General features: G+C 53.0%; 1 protein-coding gene across 1 annotated transcript in view; it reads left to right on the top strand.

Annotated features, from left to right (window-relative positions):
• The window catches only part of plcxd3 (phosphatidylinositol-specific phospholipase C, X domain containing 3), a 79,333-nt gene extending 53,765 nt beyond the window's left edge, over window positions 1-25,568 (top strand). The window contains exons 2-3 of the mRNA XM_072515593.1: window positions 950-1,658; window positions 24,546-25,568. Coding sequence (XP_072371694.1) covers window positions 950-1,658; window positions 24,546-24,702 — 866 coding nt within the window. The 3' untranslated portion in view covers window positions 24,703-25,568. The remainder of the gene's footprint in view (window positions 1-949; window positions 1,659-24,545) is intronic.
• Window positions 25,569-25,992: the final 424 nt, after the last annotated feature.

Genomic DNA, 25,992 nt, shown 5'->3' with positions numbered 1-25,992 from the left:
TCGATATGCACCTGGAATCATTCCAAGATTTGAATCTTCAAAGTCACACTCAGTGACGATTCTATCATCCTGAATTTGGAACACAAACTCTCAGGACTGGTTTATATGCGATGTGGGTTCGAAGGTGGCCTGTAGATGTTGTCTCCATTACTAATCTCTACATGACTGGTATAATGACACAAGTACCGCTGCCCCCACGCTGATATCACACAGTGCAGCACGGGGAGATCGATATGATTTCTTACATTATGTAATCGAGTCTGTGTTAGGCTGCCCAGGGCTCTCTGCCTTACACTGACTTGAACATTGTTCCTCAGTCTTGTTTCCAAACCCCTCCATTATTCATCAGTGCCTCTCTCTGTAATCTCCTCGAACTGGGCATGGTTCCTGCACCTCCTTCAACTCTCTACCAGTCTTAAACGCTCGACTAACGGTGGCTGTGCCTTCGGTTGCCTGAGCTCCAAGCTTCAGAATTCCACTTGACGTTCCATGAGAATGCTCCCTAAAGCCTCCCTCTATGACCACACGTTAGGTCACCTCTCCCCGTATCTCCTCATGTGTCTTGGGGAGGGGAGGGGGGGGGGGGGGGTTCTGCGACCCGTCTTTAGCCCTGTGAGGTTGTTCTATGTTAATGGAAGTACAAGTTTGTTGCTGTTGGGGGAAGTATCTCTTTAAGAGGGCCCGTTTGCGCAATCCTCTCCGTTAAACATAGAACATAGAAAATACAGCACAGAACAGGCCCTTCGGCCCACGATGTTGTGCCGAACCTTTGTCCTAGATTAATCATAGATTATCATTGAATTTACAGTGCAGAAGGAGGCCATTCGGCCCTTTGAGTCTGCACCGGCTCTTGGAAAGAGCACCCTACCCAAGGTCAACACCCCCACCCAACACCAAGGGCAATTTGGACATTAAAGGTGCAGAATTATTGTCCGTTTGTCTATTGCAGGTTCACACGACTCGTTCAGCTTCTACATCGATGAGTCGTCGCCGGTTGGGCCGGAGCAGACGGACACGGTGCAGAACTTTGTCTCCGTGTTTGGTGCTGTGGCCAAGAAGCTGATGAGGAGGTGGCTGGCCACACAGAGCCTGAGCTTCGGGAGCCAGCTGCAGGCCGGCATCCGCTACTTCGACCTGCGCATCTCCACCAAGCCCCGGGACCCCGACAACGAGCTTTACTTTGCTCACGGACTGTTCAGTGCCACTGTGAGGGAAGGTTTGGAGGAGATCAATGCCTTCCTGGCGGAGCAGCCGAAAGAGGCCATCATCTTAGACTTCAATCACTTCTACGGAATGCAGAAGTCGCACCACGAGAAGCTGATCCAGATGCTGAGGGAGTGTTTTCACAGCCGACTGTCTCCTGTGATCTTTGCCCAGGAAGTCAGCCTTCAGTATCTCTGGGAAAAGGGCTACCAAGTATTGGTTTTCTACCACAATCCCGTGGCCCTGGAGGTCACCTTCCTATGGCCGGGTCAAATGATGCCATCTCCCTGCCCAAACACCACTGACCCCGAGAAACTGATCCACTTTGTCCAGGCGTCCATCACCGACCGGCGCAGTAAAGGGACCTTCTTCGTGTCCCAACTCGTCCTGACTCCCAAAGCCAGCACCGTGATGAAAGGTGTCGCGAGCGGACTGCGGGAAACCATCACTGAACGGTAAGGTCAGACGGGCATTTAAACCCTCCATCTGTTGCTGATAGTGAGGGACAGAGTTCGAACAAGCGGGAGGGGGTAAAATATCCCCAATTTGCATTTTGGGTGAGAAAGGATCCCCCGCCTAGACTGCAATTTCGAAATACACTGAAACCCTTCCAAAACAGATTGCCACAGGTCAGGAGAGACTGAGGTTCAGGGACCATGGAAAGTAGATTGACAGCGACTGGCAATTTTGCAATCTTCCCAACTGTAACTGTGGAAGATTGTGGAAAGAGCTACACAGTAAGGATGGAGCTTTATAGAGTTTAATACAGTCGGAAGGGAGGCAATGACTCAGTGATATTGTCGGCATTCTGCAGACCCAGGGTAATGCTCGGGGGCACCTGGGTTTGAAACCCACCAGAACACCGGGTGAAATCTGACCATGAAAGCCACATCTGTTGTGATTAAAAACCTATCTGGTTCACTAATGGTCTTAACTACAGGCCCTTCGGCCCTCGATGTTGCGCCGACCTGTGAAACCACTCTAAAGCCCATCTACACTATTCCCTTATCGTCCATATGTCTGTCCAATGACCATTTGAATGTCCTTAGTGTTGGCGAGTCCACTACTGTTGCAGGCAGGGCATTCCACGCCCTTACTACTCTCTGAGTAAAGAACCTACCTCTGACATCTGTCCTATATCTATCTCCCCTCAATTTAAAGCTATGTCCCCTCATGCTGGACATCACCATCCGAGGAAAAAGGCTCTCACTGTCCACCCTATCCAATCCTCTGATCATCTTGTATGCCTCAATTAAGTCCCCTCTTAACCATCTTCTCTCGAACGAAAACAGCCTCAAGTCCCTCAGCCTTTCCTCATAAGATCTTCCCTCCATACCAGGCAACATTCTGGTAAATCTCCTCTGCACCCTTTCCAATGCTTCCACATCCTCCCTATAATGCGGGGAATAGGTGCGTGCAACAGGGCAAGGTTTACAACTGGGGGAAGGGTAAATACGATGTCAGACAAGAATTGAAGTGCATAAGTTGGGAACATAGGTTGTCAGGGAAGGACACAAGTGAAATGTGGAACTTGTTCAAGGAACAGGTACTACGTGTCCTTGATATGTATGTTCCTGTCTGGCAGGGAAGAGATGGTCGAGTGAGGGAACCATGGTTGACAAGAGAGATTGAATGTCTTGTTAAGAGGAAAAAGGAGACTTATTTAAGGCTGAGGAAACAAGGTTCAGACAGGGCACTGGAGGGATACAAGATAGCCAGGAGGGAACTGAAGAAAGGGATTAGGAGAGCTAAGAGAGGGCATGAACAATCTTTGGCGGGTAGGATCAAGGAAAACCCCAAGGCCTTTTACACAGATGTGAGAAATATGAGAATGACTAGAGCGAGGGTAGGTCCGATCGAGGACAGTAGCGGGAGATTGTGTACTGAGTCTGAAGAGATAGGAGAGGTCTTGAACGAGTACCTTTGAGAGGGGCCATATTGTTGGAGAGGACAGCGTGAAACAGACTGGTAAGCTCGAGGAAATACTTGTTAGGAAGGAAGATGTGTTGGGCATTTTGAAAAACTTGAGGATAGACAAGTCCCCCGGGCCTGACGGGATATATCCAAGGTTCTATGGGAAGCAAGAGATGAAATTGCAGAGCCGTTGGCAATGATCTTTTCATCGTCACTGTCAACAGGGGTGGTACCAGGGGATTGGAGAGTGGCGAATGTCGTGCCCCTGTTCAAAAAATGGAATAGGGATAACCCTGGGAATTACAGGCCAGTTAGTCTTACTTCGGTGGTAGGCAAAGTAATGGAAAGGGTACTGAGGGATAGGATTTCTGAGCATCTGGAAAGACACTGCTTGATTAGGGATAGTCAGCACTGATTTGTGAGGGGTAGGTCTTGCCTTACAAGTCTTATTGAATTCTTTGAGGAGGTGACCACGCATATGGATGAAGGTAAAGCAGTGGATGTAGTGTACATGGATTTTAGTAAGGTTCCCCATGGTAGGCTTCTGCAGAAAGTAAGGAGACATGGGATAGTGGGAAATTTGGCCAGTTGGATAACGAACTGGCTAACCGATAGAAGTCAGAGAGTGGTGGTGGATGGCAAATATTCAGCCTGGATCCCAGTTACCAGTGGCGTACCGCAGGGATCAGTTATGGGTCCTCTGCTGTTTGTGATTTTCATTAATGACTTGGATGAGGGAGTTGAAGGGTGGGTCAGTAAATTTGCAGACGATACGAAGATTGGTGGAGTTGTGGATAGTGAGGAGGGCTGTTGTCGGCTGCAAAGAGACATAGATAGGATGCAGAGCTGGGCTGAGAAATGGCAGATGGAGTTTAACCCTGAAAAGTGAGAGGTTGTCCATTTTGGAAGGAAAATATGAATGCGGAATACAGGGTTAATGGTAGAGTTCTTGGGCAATGTGGAGGAGCAGAGAGATCTTTGGGTCTATGTTCATACATCTTTGAAAGTTGCCACTCAAGTGGATAGAGCTGTGAAGAAGGCTTATGGTGTGCTAGCGTTCATTAACAGAGGGATTGAATTTAAGAGCCGTGAGGTGATGATGCAGCTGTACAAAACCTTGGTACGGCCACATTTGGAGTACTGTGTACAGTTCTGGTCACCTCATTTTAGGAAGGATGTGGAAGCTTTGGAAAAGATACAAAGGAGATTTACCAGGATGTTGCCTGGAATGGAGAGTAGGTCTTACGAGGAAAGGTTGAGGGTGCTAGGCCTTTTCTCATTACAACGGAGAAGGATGAGGGGCGACTTGATAGAGGTTTATAAGATGATCAGGGGAATAGATAGAGTAGACAGTCAGAGACTTTCCCCCCGGATGGAACAAACCATTACAAGGGGACATAAATTAAAGGTGAATGGTGGAAGATATAGGGGAGATGTCAGAGGTAGGTTCTTTACCCAGAGAGTAGTGGGGGCATGGAATGCACTGCCTGTGGAAGTAGTTGAGTTGGAAACATAAGGGACCTTCAAGCAGCTATTGGATAGGTACATGGATCATGGTTGTGTGATGTAGTGTAGATTAATATGTTCTTAAGGGCAGCACGGTAGTATTGTGGATAGCACAATTGCTTCACAGCTCCAGGGTCCCAGGTTCGATTCCCGGCTTGGGTCACTGTCTGTGCGGAGTCTGCACATCCTCCCCGTGTGTGCGTGGGTTTCCTCCGGGTGCTCCGGTTTCCTCCCACAGTCCAAAGATGTGCAGGTTAGGTGGATTGGCCATGATAAATTGCCCTTAGTGTCCAAAATCGCCATTAGTGTTGGGTGGGGTTACTGGGTTATGGGGATGGGGTGGAGGTGTGGGTTTGGGTAGGTTGCTCTTTCCAAGAACCGGTGCAGACTCGATGGGCCGAATGGCCTCCTTCTGCACTGTAAATTCTCTGATAATCTATGATTAATCCAGGACAAAGGTTCGGCACAACATCGTGGGCTGAAGGGCCTGTTCTGTGCTGTATTTTCTGTGTTCTATGTTCTTACTTGGTGTGGCTTCCACCTGACTCCAGACCCACAGCAATGTGGCTGGGCTGCCTCTCAAATAGCCCTCTGAGCCACTGAAGGGTGATTAGCGACGGGAAAATAAAGGCTGGCCTGGCCGCTGGTAACCCATGAGTGATTAAAGAGGAAGAACAGTGAAAGACAAAATATATATTTCACAAAGAACAGAAAGTCCTGATTGTGGAGGAGCAGGTCATCAAAGGAAAATAATGACCAAAGATGGGGACAGTGTAGAGGGAGCTTTACTCTTTTTTTATCATAATCTTTATTGATACGAGCAGGCTTTCATTAATACTGCAGTGAAGTTACTGTGAAAATCCCCGAGAGACCACATACGCTTGTTCGGGTACACAGATGGAGAATTCAGAATATCCAAATTACCTAACAAGCGCATCTTCCGGGACTTGCGGGAGGAGGAAACCCACGCAGACTCGGGGAGAACGTGCAGACTCCGCACAGACAGTGACCAAAGCCGGGAATCGAACCTGAGACCCTGGTGCTGTGAAGCAACAATGCTAACCACTGTGCTACCATGAATTTATCGCCGTGCTGTACCAGTCCTGGGAGTGTTTGATGGGGACAGTGTAGAGGGAGCTTTACTCTGTATCTAACCCCGTGCTGTACCTGTCCTGGAAGTGTTTGATGGGGACAGTGTAGAGGGAGCTTTACTCTGTATCTAACCCCGTGCTGTACCTGTCCTGCGAGTGTTTGATGGGGACAGTGTAGAGGGAGCTTTACTCTGTATCTAACCCCGTGCTGTACCTGTCCTGGGAGTGTTTGATGGGGACAGTGTAGACTGAGCTTTACTCTGTATCTAACCCCGTGCTGTACCTGTCCTGGGAGTGTTTGATGGGGACAGTGTAGAGGGAGCTTTACTCTGTATCTAACCCCGTGCTGTACCTGTCCTGGGAGTGTTTGATGGGGACAGTGTAGAGGGAGCTTTACTCTGTATCTAACCCCGTTCTGACAGTAGGTGCCTGAAATGGAATGTCTTGCATTTCCAGCACTAATGTTCCGTCAGCAACACAAAGGAAAAAGATAGTTACTTCTGAAATTGACAGCAACCTGTTGTGCAATATTGTTGAGGATTGTGAGACAGTCTGAGTGGACTTACTGGAGGGTCTGTCAGCTGGCCTGAATGTCGCTGTCACTTTTGTCTGCCATAGCTTGGCACCAACACCCATGTGACTGCCCAGCCAGCTCCCCCCTCCACCCGTCTCTCTCTCACCCCCCACACCACCCCCCCTCTCTCTCTCTCCCACCCCCCACCCCCCACCCCTCTCTCTCTCTTTCTCACCCCCACCCACCGCACTCTCTCTCTCTCTCTCTCTCTCTCTCTCTCACACCCCCACCCCACCCACCCCCCTCTCTCACTCTTTCTCAGCCCCACCCCTCCCCCTCTCTCTCACCCCCCACCCCACCCCCCTCTCTCTATCCCCCCCACCCCTTCATCCCCCCCCCTCTCTCTCTTGCTCTCTCTGTTCCCCTCCCTTCCCCCCCTCTCTACCACCCCCCACACCACCACCACTCTCCCTCTCCCTCACCCCCACCCCACCCACTCCTCTCTCTCTCTCTCTCTCTCTCGCTCTCACCCCCACCCCTCCCCTCTCTCGCCCACCCCCACACCACCACCCCCCCTCTCTCTCTCTCTCTCTCTCTTCCCCCCCACCCCTCCCCCTCTATCGACCAGCCCCCACACCACCCCCCCCCTCTCTCTCTCTCTCTCTCTCTCACCCCCACCCCATCCCCACTCTCTCTCTCTCTCTCTTCCCCCCACCCCTCCCCCTCTCTCTACCACCCCCCACACCACCACCACTCTCTCTCTCTTTCTCACCCCCACCCACCCCTCTCTCTCTCCCACCCCCACCCCACCCACCCCTCTCTCTCCCTCACCCCCACCCCACCCACCCCTCTCTCTCTCCCTCACCCCCACCCCACCCACCCCTCTCTCTCTCTCTCACCCCCACCCAACCCACCCCTCTCTCTCTCTCTCTCTCTCACCCCCACCCCACCCACCCCTCTCTCTCTCTCTCACCCCCACCCCACCCACCCCTCTCTCTCTCTCTCTCACCACCCACCCCACCCTCCTCTCTCTGTCCCCCCCCACCCCTTCATCCCCCCCCTCTCTCTCTCTCGCTCCCCACCCCACCCCACCCCACCCCACCTCCCTCTTTCAGCCCCCCCACACCGCCCCCACCCTCTGAGAATGAGGAAAGAGATGTGTCTCTGGAGTTTCAACACCAGAAATCAGTCATAATCTTCCAATAAACAAGGGTCAGAGTATTTAACTTGTCACAGGGAAATCAGTGACAGCACCCCGCCAAAATTGATGAATCATCACGATTCTCTTTCCAATAACTGGTGGATGGAGTGATCGTGGGAATGGGATAGTGAGAATAAGTGGGATTGAGGGATATGGGGAGAAGGTGGGTAGGTGGGATTGAGGGATATGGGGAGAAGGTGCGGAGGTGGGATTGAGGGATATGGGGAGAAGGTGGGTAGGTGGGATTGAGGGATATGGGGACTGGGTGGGTAGGTGGGATTGAGGGATATGGGGAGAAGGAGGGTAGGTGAGATTGAGGGATATGGGGAGAAGGTGGGTAGGTGGGATTGAGGGATATGGGGAGAGGGTGGGTAGGTGGGATTGAGGGATATGGGGAGAAGGTGGGTAGGTGAGATTGAGGGATATGGGGAGAAGGTGGGTAGGTGGGATTGAGGGATATGGGGAGAGGGTGGGTAGGTGGGATTGAGGGATATGGGGAGAAGATGAGTCGGTGGGATTGAGGGATATGGGAAGAAGATGGGTAGGTGGGATTGAGGGATATGGGGAGAAGGAGGGTAGGTGAGATTGAGGGATATGGGGAGAAGGTGGGTAGGTGGGATTGAGGGATATGGGGAGAGGGTGGGTAGGTGGGATTGAGGGATATGGGGTGAAGGTGGGTAGGTGAGATTGAGGGATTTGGGGAGAAGGTGGGTAGGTGAGGTTGAGGGATATAGGGAGAGGGTGGGTAGGTGAGATTGAGGGATGTGGGGAGAAGATGAGTAGGTGAGATTGAGGGATATGGGGAGAGGGTGGGTAGGTGGGACTGAGGGATATGGGGAGAAGATCAGTAGGTGAGATTGAGGGATATGGGGAGAAGGTGGGTAGGTGAGTTTGAGGGATATGGGGAGACGATGGGTAGGTGGGATTGAGGGATATGGGGAGAAGGTGCGGAGGTAGGATTGAGGGATATGGGGAGAAGGTGGGTAGGTGGGATTGAGGGATGTGGGGAGAAGGTGGGTAGGTGGGATTGAGGGATATGGGGAGAAGATAGGTAGGTGGGATTGAGGGATATGGGGAGAAGATGGGGAGGTGAGATTGAGGGATATGGGGAGTAGGTGGGAATGAGGGATGTGGGGGAGAAGGTGGGTAGGTGAGATTGAGGGATATGGGGGGAAAATGAGTAGGTGGGATTGAGGGATATGGGGAGAAGGTGGGTAGGTGAGATTGAGGGATATGGGGAGAAGGTGGGGAGGTGAGATTAAGGGATATGGGGAGAGGGTGGGGAGGTGGGATTGAGGGATATGGGGAGAAGATGAGTCGGTGGGATTGAGGGATATGGGGAGAAGATGGGTAGGTGGGATTGAGGGATATGGGGAGAAGGTGGGTAGGTGAGATTGAGGGATTTGGGGAGAAGGTGGGTAGGTGAGATTGAGGGATATGGGGAGAGGGTGGGTAGGTGGGATTGAGGGATATGGAGAGAAGATGAGTCGGTGGGATTGAGGGATATGGGGAGAAGATGGGTAGGTGGGATTGAGGGATATGGGGAGAAGGTGGGGAGGTGAGATTAAGGGATATGGGGAGAGGGTGGGTAGGTGGGATTGAGGGATATGGGGAGAAGATGAGTCGGTGGGATTGAGGGATATGGGGAGAAGGTGGGTAGGTGAGTTTGAGGGATATGGGGAGAAGATGAGTAGGAGGGATTGAGGGATATGGGAAGAAGGTGGGTAGGTGGGATTAAAGGATATGGGGAGAAGGTGGGTAGGTGGGATTGAGGAATATGGGGAGAAGATGGGTAGGTGGGATTGAGGGATATGGGGAGAAGGTGGGTAGGTGAGGTTGAGGGATATGGGGAGAGGGTGGGTAGGTGAGAGTGAGGGATGAGGGGAGAAGATGAGTAGATGAGATTGAGGGATATGGGGAGAGGGTGGGTAGGTGGGATTGAGGGATATGGGGAGAAGATCAGTAGGTGAGATTGAGGGATATGGGGAGAAGGTGGGTAGGTGCGTTTGAGGGATATGGGGAGACGATGGGTAGGTGGGATTGAGGGATATGGGGTGAAGGTGGGTAGGTGAGATTGAGGGATATGGGGAGAAGGCGTATAGGTGAGATTGAGGGATATGGGGAGAGGGTGGAGAGGTGGGATTGAGGGATATGGGGAGAAGATGAGTAGGTGAGATTGAGGGATATGGGGAGAGGGTGGGTAGGTGGGATTGAGGGATATGGGGAGAAGATCAGTAGGTGAGATTGAGGGATATGGGGAGAAGGTGGGTAGGTGAGTTTGAGGGATGTGGGGAGACGATAGGTAGTTGGGATTGAGGGATATGGGGAGAAGGTGGGTAGGTGGGATTGAGGGATATGGGGAGAATGTGGGTAGGTGGGATTGAGGGATATGGGGAGAAAGTGGGTAGGTGAGGTTGAGTGATATGGGGAGAAGGTGGTTATATGGGATTGAGGGATACGGGGAGAAGGTGGGTAGGTGGGATTGAGGGATGTGGGGAGAAGGTGGGTAGGTGGGATTGAGGGATGTGGGGAGAAGGTGGGTAGGTGGGATTGAGGGGTGTGGGAAGAAGGTGGGTAGGTGGGATTGAGGGATGTGGGGAGAAGGTGGGTAGGTGGGATTGAGGGATATGGGGAGAAGATGGGTAGGTGGGATAGAGGGATATGGGGAGAAGATGGGGAGGTGAGATTGAGGGATATGGGGAGTAGGTGGGAATGAGGGATGTGGGGGAGAAGGTGGGTAGGTGGGATTGAGGGATATGGGGGGAAGATGAGTAGGTGGGATTGAGGGATATGGGGAGAAGGTGGGGAGGTGAGATTAAGGGATATGGGGAGAGGGTGGGTAGGTGTGATTGAGGGATATGGGGAGAAGATGAGTCGGTGGGATTGAGGGATATGGGGAGAAGATGGGTAGGTGGGATTGAGGGATATGGGGAGAAGGTGGGTAGGTGAGTTTGAGGGATATGGGGAGAAGGTGGGTAGGTGAGATTGAGGGATTTGGGGAGAAGGTGGGTAGGTGAGATTGAGGGATATGGGGAGAGGGTGGGTAGGTGGGATTGAGGGATATGGGGAGAAGATGAGTCGGTGGGATTGACTGATATGGGGAGAAGATGGGTAGGTGGGATTGAGGGATATGGGGAGAAGATGAGTAGTAGGGATTGAGGGATATGGGGAGAGGGTGGGGAGGTGGGATTGAGGGATATGGGGAGAGGATGAGTAGGTGGGATTGAGGGATATGGGGAGAAGATGAGTAGTAGGGATTGAGGGATATGGGGAGAGGGTGGGGAGGTGGGATTGAGGGATATGGGGAGAAGATCAGTAGGTGAGATTGAGGGATATGGGGAGAAGGTGGGTAGGTGAGTTTGAGGGATATGGGGAGACGATGGGTAGGTGGGATTGAGGGATATGGGGTGAAGGTGGGTAGGTGAGATTGAGGGATATGGGGAGAAGGTGTGTAGGTGAGATTGAGGGATATGGGGAGAGGGTGGGGAGGTGGGATTGAGGGATATGGGGAGAAGATGAGTAGGTGGGATTGAGGGATATGAGGAGAAGGTGGGTAGGTGAGTTTGAGGGATATGGGGAGAGGGTGGGGAGGTGAGATTGAGGGATATGGGGAGAGGCTGGGTAGGTGGGATTGAGGGATATGGGGAGAAGATCAGTAGGTGAGATTGAGGGATATGGGGAGAAGATGGGTAGGTGGGATTGAGGGATATGGGGAGAAGGTGGGTAGGTGGGATTGAGGGATATGGGGAGAAAGTGGGTAGGTGAGGTTGAGTGATATGGGGAGAAGGTGGTTATATGGGATTGAGGGATATGGGGAGAAGGTGGGTAGGTGGGATTGAGGGATGTGGGGAGAAGGTGGGTAGGTGGAATTGAGGGATGTGGGGAGAAGGTGGGTAGGTGGAATTGAGGGGTGTGGGGAGAAGGTGGGTAGGTGGGATTGAGGGATGTGGGGAGAAGGTGGGTAGGTGGGATTGAGGGATATGGGGAGAAGATGGGTAGGTGGGATTGAGGGATATGGGGAGAAGATGGGGAGGTGAGATTGAGGGATATGGGGAGTAGGTGGGAATGAGGGATGTGGGGGAGAAGGTGGGTAGGTGGGATTGAGGGATATGGGGAGAAGGTGGGTAGGTGAGATTGAGGGATATGGGGAGAAGGTGGGGAGGTGAGATTAAGGGATATGGGGAGAGGGTGGGGAGGTGGGATTGAGGGATATGGGGAGAAGATGAGTCGGTGGGATTGAGGGATATGGGGAGAAGATGGGTAGGTGAGATTGAGGGATTTGGGGAGAAGGTGGGTAGGTGAGATTGAGGGATTTGGGGAGAAGGTGGGTAGGTGAGATTGAGGGATATGGGGAGAGGGTGGGTAGGTGGGATTGAGGGATATGGGGAGAAGATGAGTCGGTGGGATTGAGGGATGTGGGGAGAAGGTGGGTAGGTGGGATTGTGGGATATGGGGAGAAGATGAGTAGTAGGGATTGAGGGATATGGGGAGAAGGTGGGTAGGTGAGTTTGAGGGATATGGGGAGACGATGGGTAGGTGGGATTGAGGGATATGGGGAGAAGGTGGGTAGGTGAGATTGAGGGATTTGGGGAGAAGGTGGGTAGGTGAGATTGAGGGATATGGGGAGAGGGTGGGTAGGTGGGATTGAGGGATATGGAGAGAAGATGAGTCGGTGGGATTGAGGGATATGGGGAGAAGATGGGTAGGTGGGATTGAGGGATATGGGGAGAAGGTGGGTAGGTGGGATTGAGGGATATGGGGAGAAGGTGGGTAGGTGGGATTGAGGGATATGGGGAGAGGATGAGTAGGTGGGATTGAGGGATATGGGTAGAAGATGAGTAGGAGGGATTGAGGGATATGGGAAGAAGGTGGGTAGGTGGGATTGAGGGATATGGGGAGAAGGTGGGTAGGTGGGATTGAGGGATATGGGGAGAAGGTGGGTAGGTGGGATTGAGGGATATGGGGAGAAGGTGGGAGGTGAGATTGAGGGATATGGGGAGAAGGTGGGTAGGTGAGGTTGAGGGATACGGGGAGAGGGTGGGTAGGTGAGATTGAGGGATGTGGGGAGAAGATGAGTAGGTGAGATTGAGGGATATGGGGAGAGGGTGGGTAGGTGGGATTGAGGGATATGGGGAGAAGATCAGTAGGTGAGATTGAGGGATATGGCGAGAAGGTGGGTACGTGAGTTTGAGGGATATGGGGAGACGATGGGTAGGTGGGATTGAGGGATATGGGGTGAAGGTGGGTAGGTGAGATTGAGGGATATGGGGAGAGGGTGGGGAGGTGGGATTGAGGGATATGGGGAGAAGGTGTGTAGGTGAGATTGAGGGATATGGGGAGAGGGTGGGGAGGTGGGATTGAGAGATATGGGGAGAAGATGAGTAGGTGAGATTGAGGGATATAGGGAGAGGGTGGGTAGGTGGGATTGAGGGATATGGGGAGACGATGGGTAGGTGGGATTGAGGGATATGGGGAGAAGATGGGTAGGTGGGATTGAGGGATATGGGGAGAAGGTGGGTAGGTGGGATTGAGGGATGTGGGGAGAAGGTGGGTAGGTGGGATTGAGGGATATGGGGAGAAGATGGGTAGGTGGGATTGAGGGATATGGGGAGAAGATGGGGAGGTGAGATTGAGGGATATGGGGAGTAGGTGGGAATGAGGGATGTGGGGGAGAAGGTGGGTAGGTGAGATTGAGGGATATGGGGGGAAGATGAGTAGGTGGGATTGAGGGATATGGGGAGAAGGTGGGTAGGTGAGATTGAGGGATATGGGGAGAAGGTGGGGAGGTGAGATTAAGGGATATGGGGAGAGGGTGGGTAGGTGGGTTTGAGGGATATGGGGAGAAGATGAGTCGGTGGGATTGAGGGAGATGGGGAGAAGGTGGGTAGGTGGGATTGATGGATATGGGGCGAAGGTGGGATTGAGGAATATGGGGAGACGGTGGGTAGGTGGGATTGAGGGATATGGGGACAGGGTGGGTAGGTGAGATTGAGGGACATGGGGAGAAGGTGGGTAGGTGGGATTGAGAGATATGGGTAGAGGGTGGGTAGGTGAGATTGAGGGATATGGGGAGAAGGTGGGTAGGTGAGATTGGGGGATATGGGGAGAGGGTGGGTAGGTGGGATTGAGGGATATGGGCAGAAGATGAGTAGGTGAGTTTGAGGGATATGGGGAGAAGATGGGTAGGTGGGATTGAGGGATATGGGGAGAAGGTGGGTAGGTGAGATTGAGGGATGTGGGGAGAAGGTGGGTAGGTGAGATTGAGGGATATGGGGAGAGGGTGGGTAGGTGGGATTGAGGGATATGGGGAGAAGATGAGTCGGTGGGATTGAGGGATATGTGGAGCAGATGGGTTGGTGGGATTGAGGGATATGGGGAGAGGGTGGGTAGGTGGGATTGAGGGATATGGGGAGAAGATGAGTCGGTGGGCTTGAGGGATATGGGGAGAAGATGGGTAGGTGAGATTGAGGGATTTGCGGGAAGGTGGGTAGGTGGGATTGAGGGATATGGGGAGAAGATGAGTCGGTGGGATTGAGGGATATGGGGAGAAGGTGCGTAGGTGAGATTGAGGGATATGGGAAGAAGGTGGGGAGGTGAGATTAAGGGATATGGGGAGAGGGTGGGGAGGTGGGATTGAGGGATATGGGGAGAAGATGAGTCGGTGGGATTGAGGGATATGGGGAGAAGATGGGTAGGTGGGATTGAGGGATATGGGGAGAAGCTGGGTAGGTGAGATTGAGGGATTTGGGGAGAAGGTGGGTAGGTGAGATTGAGGGATATGGGGAGAGGGTGGGTAGGTGGGATTGAGGGATATGGAGAGAAGATGAGTCGGTGGGATTGAGGGATATGGGGAGAAGATGGGTAGGTGGGATTGAGGGATATGGGGAGAAGGTGGGGAGGTGAGATTAAGGGATATGGGGAGAGGGTGGGTAGGTGGGATTGAGGGATATGGGGAGAAGATGAGTCGGTGGGATTGAGGGATATGGGGAGAAGGTGGGTAGGTGAGTTTGAGGGATATGGGGAGAAGATGAGTAGGAGGGATTGAGGGATATGGGAAGAAGGTGGGTAGGTGGGATTAAAGGATATGGGGAGAAGGTGGGTAGGTGGGATTGAGGAATATGGGGAGAAGATGGGTAGGTGGGATTGAGGGATATGGGGAGAAGGTGGGTAGGTGAGGTTGAGGGATATGGGGAGAGGGTGGGTAGGTGAGAGTGAGGGATGAGGGGAGAAGATGAGTAGATGAGATTGAGGGATATGGGGAGAGGGTGGGTAGGTGGGATTGAGGGATATGGGGAGAAGATCAGTAGGTGAGATTGAGGGATATGGGGAGAAGGTGGGTAGGTGCGTTTGAGGGATATGGGGAGACGATGGGTAGGTGGGATTGAGGGATATGGGGTGAAGGTGGGTAGGTGAGATTGAGGGATATGGGGAGAAGGTGTATAGGTGAGATTGAGGGATATGGGGAGAGGGTGGAGAGGTGGGATTGAGGGATATGGGGAGAAGATGAGTAGGTGAGATTGAGGGATATGGGGAGAGGGTGGGTAGGTGGGATTGAGGGATATGGGGAGAAGATCAGTAGGTGAGATTGAGGGATATGGGGAGAAGGTGGGTAGGTGAGTTTGAGGGATGTGGGGAGACGATAGGTAGTTGGGATTGAGGGATATGGGGAGAAGGTGGGTAGGTGGGATTGAGGGATATGGGGAGAATGTGGGTAGGTGGGATTGAGGGATATGGGGAGAAAGTGGGTAGGTGAGGTTGAGTGATATGGGGAGAAGGTGGTTATATGGGATTGAGGGATACGGGGAGAAGGTGGGTAGGTGGGATTGAGGGATGTGGGGAGAAGGTGGGTAGGTGGGATTGAGGGATGTGGGGAGAAGGTGGGTAGGTGGGATTGAGGGGTGTGGGAAGAAGGTGGGTAGGTGGGATTGAGGGATGTGGGGAGAAGGTGGGTAGGTGGGATTGAGGGATATGGGGAGAAGATGGGTAGGTGGGATAGAGGGATATGGGGAGAAGATGGGGAGGTGAGATTGAGGGATATGGGGAGTAGGTGGGAATGAGGGATGTGGGGGAGAAGGTGGGTAGGTGAGATTGAGGGATATGGGGGGAAGATGAGTAGGTGGGATTGAGGGATATGGGGAGAAGGTGGGTAGGTGAGATTGAGGGATATGGGGAGAAGGTGGGGAGGTGTGATTAAGGGATATGGGGAGAGGGTGGGTAGGTGTGATTGAGGGATATGGGGAGAAGATGAGTCGGTGGGATTGAGGGATATGGGGAGAAGATGGGTAGGTGGGTTTGAGGGATATGGGGAGAAGGTGGGGAGGTGAGATTAAGGGATATGGGGAGAGGGTGGGTAGGTGTGATTGAGGGATATGGGGAGAAGATGAGTCGGTGGGATTGAGGGATATGGGGAGAAGATGGGTAGGTGGGATTGAGGGATATGGGGAGAAGGTGGGTAGGTGAGTTTGAGGGATATGGGGAGAAGGTGGGTAGGTGAGATTGAGGGATTTGGGGAGAAGGTGGGTAGGTGAGATTGAGGGATATGGGGAGAGGGTGGGTAGGTGGGATTGAGGGATATGGGGAGAAGATGAGTCGGTGGGATTGACTGATATGGGGAGAAGATGGGTAGGTGGGATTGAGGGATATGGGGAGAAGATGAGTAGTAGGGATTGAGGGATATGGGGAGAGGGTGGGGAGGTGGGATTGAGGGATATGGGGAGAGGATGAGTAGGTGGGATTGAGGGATATGGGGAGAAGATGAGTAGTAGGGATTGAGGGATATGGGGAGAGGGTGGGGAGGTGGGATTGAGGGATATGGGGAGAAGATCAGTAGGTGAGATTGAGGGATATGGGGAGACGATGGGTAGGTGGGATTGAGGGATATGGGGTGAAGGTGGGTAGGTGAGATTGAGGGATATGGGGAGAAGGTGTGTAGGTGAGATTGAGGGATATGGGGAGAGGGTGGGGAGGTGGGATTGAGGGATATGGGGAGAAGATGAGTAGGTGGGATTGAGGGATATGAGGAGAAGGTGGGTAGGTGAGTTTGAGGGATATGGGGAGAGGGTGGGGAGGTGAGATTGAGGGATATGGGGAGAGGCTGGGTAGGTGGGATTGAGGGATATGGGGAGAAGATCAGTAGGTGAGATTGAGGGATATGGGGAGAAGATGGGTAGGTGGGATTGAGGGATATGGGGAGAAGGTGGGTAGGTGGGATTGAGGGATATGGGGAGAAAGTGGGTAGGTGAGGTTGAGTGATATGGGGAGAAGGTGGTTATATGGGATTGAGGGATATGGGGAGAAGGTGGGTAGGTGGGATTGAGGGATGTGGGGAGAAGGTGGGTAGGTGGAATTGAGGGATGTGGGGAGAAGGTGGGTAGGTGGAATTGAGGGGTGTGGGGAGAAGGTGGGTAGGTGGGATTGAGGGATGTTGGGAGAAGGTGGGTAGGTGGGATTGAGGGATATGGGGAGAAGATGGGTAGGTGGGATTGAGGGATATGGGGAGAAGATGGGGAGGTGAGATTGAGGGATATGGGGAGTAGGTGGGAATGAGGGATGTGGGGGAGAAGGTGGGTAGGTGGGATTGAGGGATATGGGGAGAAGGTGGGTAGGTGAGATTGAGGGATATGGGGAGAAGGTGGGGAGGTGAGATTAAGGGATATGGGGAGAGGGTGGGGAGGTGGGATTGAGGGATATGGGGAGAAGATGAGTCGGTGGGATTGAGGGATATGGGAAGAAGATGGGTAGGTGAGATTGAGGGATTTGGGGAGAAGGTGGGTAGGTGAGATTGAGGGATTTGGGGAGAAGGTGGGTAGGTGAGATTGAGGGATATGGGGAGAGGGTGGGTAGGTGGGATTGAGGGATATGGGGAGAAGATGAGTCGGTGGGATTGAGGGATGTGGGGAGAAGGTGGGTAGGTGGGATTGAGGGATATGGGGAGAAGATGAGTAGTAGGGATTGAGGGATATGGGGAGAAGGTGGGTAGGTGAGTTTGAGGGATATGGGGAGACGATGGGTAGGTGGGATTGAGGGATATGGGGAGAAGGTGGGTAGGTGAGATTGAGGGATTTGGGGAGAAGGTGGGTAGGTGAGATTGAGGGATATGGGGAGAGGGTGGGTAGGTGGGATTGAGGGATATGGAGAGAAGATGAGTCGGTGGGATTGAGGGATATGGGGAGAAGATGGGTAGGTGGGATTGAGGGATATGGGGAGAAGGTGGGTAGGTGGGATTGAGGGATATGGGGAGAAGGTGGGTAGGTGGGATTGAGGGATATGGGGAGAGGATGAGTAGGTGGGATTGAGGGATATGGGTAGAAGATGAGTAGGAGGGATTGAGGGATATGGGAAGAAGGTGGGTAGGTGGGATTGAGGGATATGGGGAGAAGGTGGGTAGGTGGGATTGAGGGATATGGGGAGAAGGTGGGTAGGTGGGATTGAGGGATATGGGGAGAAGGTGGGAGGTGAGATTGAGGGATATGGGGAGAAGGTGGGTAGGTGAGGTTGAGGGATACGGGGAGAGGGTGGGTAGGTGAGATTGAGGGATGTGGGGAGAAGATGAGTAGGTGAGATTGAGGGATATGGGGAGAGGGTGGGTAGGTGGGATTGAGGGATATGGGGAGAAGATCAGTAGGTGAGATTGAGGGATATGGCGAGAAGGTGGGTACGTGAGTTTGAGGGATATGGGGAGACGATGGGTAGGTGGGATTGAGGGATATGGGGTGAAGGTGGGTAGGTGAGATTGAGGGATATGGGGAGAGGGTGGGGAGGTGGGATTGAGGGATATGGGGAGAAGGTGTGTAGGTGAGATTGAGGGATATGGGGAGAGGGTGGGGAGGTGGGATTGAGAGATATGGGGAGAAGATGAGTAGGTGAGATTGAGGGATATAGGGAGAGGGTGGGTAGGTGGGATTGAGGGATATGGGGAGACGATGGGTAGGTGGGATTGAGGGATATGGGGAGAAGATGGGTAGGTGGGATTGAGGGATATGGGGAGAAGGTGGGTAGGTGGGATTGAGGGATGTGGGGAGAAGGTGGGTAGGTGGGATTGAGGGATATGGGGAGAAGATGGGTAGGTGGGATTGAGGGATATGGGGAGAAGATGGGGAGGTGAGATTGAGGGATATGGGGAGTAGGTGGGAATGAGGGATGTGGGGGAGAAGGTGGGTAGGTGAGATTGAGGGATATGGGGGGAAGATGAGTAGGTGGGATTGAGGGATATGGGGAGAAGGTGGGTAGGTGAGATTGAGGGATATGGGGAGAAGGTGGGGAGGTGAGATTAAGGGATATGGGGAGAGGGTGGGTAGGTGGGTTTGAGGGATATGGGGAGAAGATGAGTCGGTGGGATTGAGGGAGATGGGGAGAAGGTGGGTAGGTGGGATTGATGGATATGGGGCGAAGGTGGGATTGAGGAATATGGGGAGACGGTGGGTAGGTGGGATTGAGGGATATGGGGACAGGGTGGGTAGGTGAGATTGAGGGACATGGGGAGAAGGTGGGTAGGTGGGATTGAGAGATATGGGTAGAGGGTGGGTAGGTGAGATTGAGGGATATGGGGAGAAGGTGGGTAGGTGAGATTGGGGGATATGGGGAGAGGGTGGGTAGGTGGGATTGAGGGATATGGGCAGAAGATGAGTAGGTGAGTTTGAGGGATATGGGGAGAAGATGGGTAGGTGGGATTGAGGGATATGGGGAGAAGGTGGGTAGGTGAGATTGAGGGATGTGGGGAGAAGGTGGGTAGGTGAGATTGAGGGATATGGGGAGAGGGTGGGTAGGTGGGATTGAGGGATATGGGGAGAAGATGAGTCGGTGGGATTGAGGGATATGTGGAGCAGATGGGTTGGTGGGATTGAGGGATATGGGGAGAGGGTGGGTAGGTGGGATTGAGGGATATGGGGAGAAGATGAGTCGGTGGGCTTGAGGGATATGGGGAGAAGATGGGTAGGTGAGATTGAGGGATTTGCGGGAAGGTGGGTAGGTGGGATTGAGGGATATGGGGAGAAGATGAGTCGGTGGGATTGAGGGATATGGGGAGAAGGTGCGTAGGTGAGATTGAGGGATATGGGGAGAAGGTGGGTAGGTGAGATTGAGGGATATGGGGAGAAGGTGTGTAGGTGGGAATGAGGGATAGGGGGAGAAGGTGGGTAGGTAGGATTGAGGGATATGGGTTGAAGGTGGGATTGAGGGATATGGGGAGAAGGTGGGTAGGTGAGATTGAGGGATATGGGTTGAAGGTGGGATTGAGGGATACGGGGAGAAGGTGGGTAGGTGGATTGAGGGATATGGGGCGAAGGTGGGATTGAGGGATATGGGGAGAAGGTGGGTAGGTGAGATTGAGGGATATGGGGCGAAGATGAGTAGGTGGGATTGAGGGATACGGGGAGAAGATGGGTAGGTGAGATTCAGGGATATGGGGAGTAGGTCGTATTGAGGGATGTGAGGAGAAGGTGGGTAGGTGAGATTGAGGGATATGGGGCGAAAATGAGTAGGTGGGATTGAGGGATATGGTGAGAAGGTGGGTAGGTGGGATTGAGGGATATGGGGACAGGGTGGGTAGGTGAGATTGAGGGATATGGGGAGAAGGTGGGTAGGTGAGATTGGGGGATATGGGGAGAGGGTGGGTAGGTGGGATTGAGGGATATGGGCAGAAGATGAGTCGGTGGGATTGAGGGATATGGGGAGAAGGTGGGTAGGTGAGATTGAGGGATGTGGGGAGAAGGTGGGTAGGTGAGATTGAGGGATATGGGGAGAGGGTGGGTAGGTGGGATTGAGGGATATGGGGAGAAGATGAGTCGGTGGGATTGAGGGATATGTGGAGCAGATGGGTTGGTGGGATTGAGGGATATGGGGAGAGGGTGGGTAGGTGGGATTGAGGGATATGGGGAGAAGATGAGTCGGTGGGCTTGAGGGATATGGGGAGAAGATGGGTAGGTGAGATTGAGGGATTTGCGGGAAGGTGGGTAGGTGGGATTGAGGGATATGGGGAGAAGATGAGTCGGTGGGATTGAGGGATATGGGGAGAAGGTGCGTAGGTGAGATTGAGGGATATGGGGAGAAGGTGGGTAGGTGAGATTGAGGGATATGGGGAGAAGGTGTGTAGGTGGGAATGAGGGATAGGGGGAGAAGGTGGGTAGGTAGGATTGAGGGATATGGGTTGAAGGTGGGATTGAGGGATATGGGGAGAAGGTGGGTAGGTGAGATTGAGGGATATGGGTTGAAGGTGGGATTGAGGGATACGGGGAGAAGGTGGGTAGGTGGATTGAGGGATATGGGGCGAAGGTGGGATTGAGGGATATGGGGAGAAGGTGGGTAGGTGAGATTGAGGGATATGGGGCGAAGATGAGTAGGTGGGATTGAGGGATACGGGGAGAAGATGGGTAGGTGAGATTCAGGGATATGGGGAGTAGGTCGTATTGAGGGATGTGAGGAGAAGGTGGGTAGGTGAGATTGAGGGATATGGGGCGAAAATGAGTAGGTGGGATTGAGGGATATGGTGAGAAGGTGGGTAGGTGGGATTGAGGGATATGGGGACAGGGTGGGTAGGTGAGATTGAGGGATATGGGGAGAAGGTGGGTAGGTGGGATTGAAGGATATGGGGAGAGGGTGGGTCGGTGAGATTGAGGGATATGGGGAGAAGGTGGGTAGGTGAGGTTGAGGGATATGGGGAGAGGGTCGGTAGGTGAGGTTGAGGGCTACGGGTTGGAGGTTGGTAGGTGTGACTGAGGGATATGGGGAGAAGGTGGGTAGGTGGGATTGAGGGATATGGGGAGAAGATGGGTAGGTGGAATTGATGGATATGGGGAGAAGGTGGGTAGGTGGGATTGAGGGATATGGGGAGAAGGTGGGTAGGTGAGGTTGAGGGATAAGGGGAGAGGGTGGGTAGGTGTGATTGAGGGATATGCGGAGAAGATGAGTCGGTGGGATTGAGGGATATGGGGAGAAGATGGGTAGGTGGGATTGAGGGATATGGGGAGAGGATGAGTAGGTGGGATTGAGGGATATGGGGAGAAGATGAGTAGGATGGATTGAGGGATATGGGAAGTAGGTGGGTAGGTGGGATTGAGGGATATGGGGAGAAGGTGGGTAGGTGGGATTGAGGGATATGGGGAGAAGATGGGTAGGTGGGATTGAGGGAAATTGGGTGAAGGTGGGTAGGTGGGATTGAGGGATATGGGGAGAAGATGGGTAGGTGGGTTTGAGGGATATGGGGAGAAGGTGGGTAGATGGGATTGAGGCATATGGGGAGAAGATGATTCGGTGGGATTGAGGGATATGGGGAGAAGGTGGGTAGGTGGGATTGAGGGATATGGGGAGAAGGTGGGTAGGTGGGATTGAGGGATATGGGGAGAAGGTGGGTAGGTGGGATTGAGGGTTATGGGGAGAAGATGATTCGGTGGGATTGAGGGAAATTGGGTGAAGGTGGGTAGGTGGGATTGAGGGATATGGGGAGAAGATGGGTAGGTGGGTTTGAGGGATATGGGGAGAAGGTGGGTAGATGGGATTGAGGCATATGGGGAGAAGATGATTCGGTGGGATTGAGGGATATGGGGAGAAGGTGGGTAGGTGGGATTGAGGGATATGGGGAGAAGGTGGGTAGGTGGGATTGAGGGATGAGTGTCAAGTTATGTTCGTGCCAGGCAATGACCATCTCCTACAAGAGAGGATCTAACCATCGCCCTTTGACATTCAATGGCATCACCATCGCTGAACCTCCCACAGTCAACATCCTGGGGGTTACCATTGATCAGAAACTGAACCGGATCCACCCACACAAATACCGTGGCTACCAGGACAGGTCAAAGGTTCGGAATTGTGCATGAAAATTGAAGTCGCTCTCTGAGTTCTCCGCCTCCCCCTCGATTCTCAAGTGACTGACTCCATCCTTCTCCCTGGAAACTGTAGCCCCCTTGATGCTCCTTTGGCATTTTATTCAATCGAGTAAAATAAACTTTTTATCCAGCACATTTATATCCACCAAACATCTCCATAGGCTTTACAGCCAAATTATCAATTCTCCATAAATACAAAGTATTGTTGTTCGGAGAGAGAGGGGGGGCCAGAGTTCCTCGATTAGGTTTCAGGAGAATCTCGTCCAGCAACCTGTTTCCAGTCCAGCGAGGTGCTGCTCGACCTGGTGCTCAGAAATGAGCTGGCCAAGTAGATCAAGTGTCAGTGGGAGAACATTCAGGGCCAGTGATCTTCATAGAATCATAGAATTTACAGTGCAGAAGGAGGCCATTCGGCCCATCGAGTCTGCACCGGCTCTTGGAAAGAGCACCCTACCCAAGCCCACACCTCCACCCTATCCCCGTAACCCAGTAACCCCACCATAGGGCTGTTTTGGACACGAATAACAATTTATCGTGGCCAATCCAACTAACCTGCACATCTTTGGGCTGTGGGAGGAAACCGGAGCACCCGGAGGAAACCCACGCAGACACGGGGAGAACGTGCAGACTCCGCACAGACAGTGACCCAAGCTCCGCGGACATTGTGCGTTATAAGGTTTGAGCTGAGTGTGGAAAAGGGCAAAGAAAAGTCCAGAGTATCATAACAGTATCCGAACGCAACCCAATCCTAACAGCACTGTGGGTGTACCTACACCACATGGTCTGCAGCGGGTTCAGGAAGGCAGCTCACCACCACCTTCTCAAGGGGCAAATAGGGATGGACAGTGAATGCTGCTCCAGTCAGCAACGCCCGCATCATGAAGAGGCCAACTGATAATGAACGAGGAGGGAGCCGATTTCAATGGGGCAAGTTTGCACCTGGCCCAGATAAATTGGAGTTGAGGATTAGCAGTCGGAATTAACTTGATGGTGGGTCGTATTTGAAGAGATAGTTCAGTCTCAGTAGGTATATTCCCTCGCTTGGGGAACGCAGGGCAAACAAATCCAGAGCCCCCTCGATGACAAAGTAGACAGACATTGAGGGGAGGTGAGCCTGGAAAATACCAGAATAGGAAATCCAAACGTTTTTCATGGTCACATAAATAATAAGAGGGGGATTAGGCCGATTGGGGATGGAAAGGGGATTTACTCATGGTATGGCTGAGGTATTAAATGAATACTTTACCAAGTCTTTAGCGAGAAAGAAGATGCTGTACAGGCCATGGTGAAAGAGGAGGTAATTTGGAGAGTACGGTCGCACAGGGGGCAGCACTGTTGCTTCACAGCTCCAGGGTCCCAGTAAGTCGCTGTGTGGGAGTCTGCACGTTCGCCCCGTGTGTGTGTGGGTTTCCTCCCACAGTCCAAACTATTCTGAGTGGGTTTGATGGGGAGGATGCGGAGAGGATGCTCTTTCTCCTGGGGGAATCTAGAACTCGGGGACCGTTTTAAGGGCTCCCCGATTTCAGCGGGGGTTCAGGAATTCCTGCTCCAACAGGGCTGTTAACCTTTGAGATTCTCTTCCCAAAAGGGCAGTGAGATCTGGGTCGTTGAGTGTATTCCAGGCTGAGGTAGATTTCATAGATTTCATAGAATTTACAGTGCAGAAGGAGGCCATTCGGCCCATCGAGTCTGCACCGGCTCTTGGAAAGAGCACCCTACCCAAGGTCAACACCTCCACCCTATCCCCATAACCCAGTAACCCCACCCAACACTAAGGGCAATTTTGGTCACTAAGGGCAATTTATCATGGCCAATCCACCTAACCTGCACATCTTTGGACTGTGAGAGGAAACCGGAGCACCCGGAGGAAACCCATGCACACACGGGGAGGATGTGCAGACTCCGCACAGACAGTGACCCAAGCCGGAATCGAACCTGGGACCCTGGAGCGGTGAAGCAATTGTGCTATCCACAAGGCTACCGTGCTGCCCTTAGACAGATTATTGGCGAGTTGGGGGTTTGTGTGTGAGGGTGGGGTGGGGGGGGAGCAGACTGGGAGGTGGGGCTGACACCGCAATCAGATCTGCTCTGAACCTGTTGAGTGGCGGGGCAGGCCTGATGGGCTGGATGACCTCCTCCTAGCCCTATTCAGAGGGACCTTGAACAACGATGGGTGCTGGGGCTGGGAATACATGGGGAGGTTTTTTTTCCAATGAAATTAGCTTTTGAAAGGCGTGTGTTTTCTGGCCAACAGGACCCGTGTCTTGAAATAATTGTCCGTTCTTTTCCAATCACAGAGCTCTCCCATCAATAATCCAGTGGATTAAATCCCAGAGACCTGGAGAGAATGGAGTCAACATTGTGACAGCCGACTTTGTGGAGCTGGGGGACTTTATCAGCACCGTCATCGGACTCAATTACCTCGTGGACGAAGGAGCAGCTAATACAACCTGAGCAGCCCCCTCGAGGCTCCCGAGTTACCCACCCTTGCGGCCATAAGCCTGTACCCCTGTTGCTACAGTGTTTGCAAATCTTTCTGTGAGTGCCTGTTTCGTGTCCAGTGTCATTGATAAATTAAAGCCATCTTGATTAAGCTGCTGGGGCTGTTGGTGTCAGTGAACCATCACCAACCTCTTACACATTGGAAAGTTGGATAAATTCACTCCCAACGTCGGGCCCAGCCCCGAGACAGCGAGTTCCACCACCCACTCGATCTGAACTGACTGCTGCTGAGGTGTAATTCAATCCTTTCAAATGAAATGAAACGAAATGAAAATCGCTTATTGTCACAAGTGGGCTTCAAATGAAGTTACTGTGAAAAGCCCCATGTCACCACATTCCGGCGCCTGTTCAGGGAGGCTGGTGCGGGAATTGAACCGTGCTGCTGGCCTGCCTTGGTCTGCTTTCAAAGCCAGCGATTTAGCCCTGTGCTAAACAGCGCTAAACCCAGTGAAACACACCCTGACATCTCCAAGCACCATTTACAACCAATCATCATCTCTGAATGGCATTGGCCATCAAACTGGCCACAATCCTGGGACAAAGCACTAGTCAGAGCCGCCATCTTCTCGTTCTTTACAGGATAAATTTCTACTTGAGTAGTTTACCTTCACAGCACCATGCCCGCCCTTCCCCCACCCATCAGAGAGCCCACCCTTCCCCCACCCATCAGAGCCCTCCCTTCCCCCACCCACCCATCAGGGAGCCCCCCTCCCCCCCACCCATCAGGGAGCCCACCCTTCCCCCACCCATCAGGGAGACCACCCTTCCCCCACACATGGGGGTGGGGGATGGCATGTTGTGGGGGGGGTCAGTGATTGACATTGGGGTGGGGGATGGCGTGTTGTGGGGGGGTCAGTGATTGACATTGGGGTGGGGGATGGCGTGTTGTGGGGGGGTCAGTGATTGACATGGGGGTGGGGGTGGCATGTTGTGGGGGGGTCAGTGATTGACATTGGGGTGGGGGATGGCGTGTTGTGGGGGGGTCAGTGATTGACATGGGGGTGGGGGATGGTGTGTTGTGGGGGGGGGGTCAGTGATTGATGTGGGGCTGGGAGGTGGCGTGTTGTGGGGGGGTCAGTGATTGACATTGGGGTGGGGGATGGCGTGTTGTGGGGGGGTCAGTGATTGACATGGGGGTGGGGGATGGTGTGTTGTGGGGGGGGGTCAGTGATTGATGTGGGGCTGGGAGGTGGCGTGTTGTGGGGGGGTCAGTGATTGACATGGGGGTGGGGGTGGCGTGTT

The sequence above is a fragment of the Scyliorhinus torazame genome, chromosome 9 (genome assembly GCF_047496885.1).
Source record: "Scyliorhinus torazame isolate Kashiwa2021f chromosome 9, sScyTor2.1, whole genome shotgun sequence".
NCBI classification, from domain to species: Eukaryota; Metazoa; Chordata; class Chondrichthyes; order Carcharhiniformes; family Scyliorhinidae; genus Scyliorhinus; species Scyliorhinus torazame.
This window is presented reverse-complemented; position numbering and strand designations above follow the sequence as displayed.